The 683-nt window shown below is 44.4% G+C and overlaps 1 protein-coding gene across 1 annotated transcript in view; it reads right to left on the bottom strand.

The window, feature by feature from the left end:
- Window positions 1-106: 106 nt before the first annotated feature.
- LOC106512135 (uncharacterized) overlaps window positions 107-683 on the bottom strand; it is a gene marked incomplete at both ends in the record, with an annotated part of 2,024 nt that continues 1,447 nt past the window's right edge. The window contains 3 exon segments of the mRNA XM_014000816.1: window positions 107-273; window positions 349-439; window positions 442-509. Of these exon segments, the coding sequence (XP_013856270.1) occupies window positions 107-273; window positions 349-439; window positions 442-509 (326 nt within the window).

Here is a 683-nt window from a genome sequence, read left to right on the forward strand (position 1 = left end):
GAATATCACGGATGGTCAGAGTGAAGTCCAACCCATTCCCTGCTCCACTTCCACTGAATCTGGAGGAGACTCCTGAAAATCTGTCAGATGTTGCGTATATCAGAGGTTTAGGAGCTTCTCCAGATTTCTGAAGGTACCAGGACAGGTAGTATTGTGAACCAGAGTAGTGCTGCACTGTTGGACTGACTTTACAGTCCACAGTGACAGTCTGACGGAGCTGCACTGATCTGGCTGCTGGCTGCTGAGTCACAACAACATTTTGTCCATCAGAGCCTGAGGAGAGAGAAGAAACACTGGACATGAGATGCTGAGGGGAAACTCAGCTCCACTCCAAATCATTTTGCTCACCCTGAGTGAAGCAGAGGAGAGTCCAGATGAGGACGCAGATCAGAGTCATGTTTTTGATGAGGAGGATTTCTGTGTCTTCTGTTGTCATGAAGGACAGCTGTCAGTCATCCAGTCTTCAACTCTCAGGACTATAAACTCTCCCAGAGCACTGGAGCATGGAGCTGCTGATGCAAACAGCAAATATGGAAATCTGAGCAGGACAACAGGAAGATGGATCAATCTGATGAGGATTATAATCTAAGGAGAAACATATTTTCAGTAGTTTTACACACATTAAAACATTTGTACTATTAGTCAGTTTACACAAACAGTTTCCAAAACATTTAGGTTTATTT

The sequence above is a fragment of the Austrofundulus limnaeus genome, unplaced genomic scaffold (assembly GCF_001266775.1).
Source record: "Austrofundulus limnaeus strain Quisiro unplaced genomic scaffold, Austrofundulus_limnaeus-1.0 Scaffold4448, whole genome shotgun sequence".
NCBI lineage: Eukaryota > Metazoa > Chordata > Actinopteri > Cyprinodontiformes > Rivulidae > Austrofundulus > Austrofundulus limnaeus.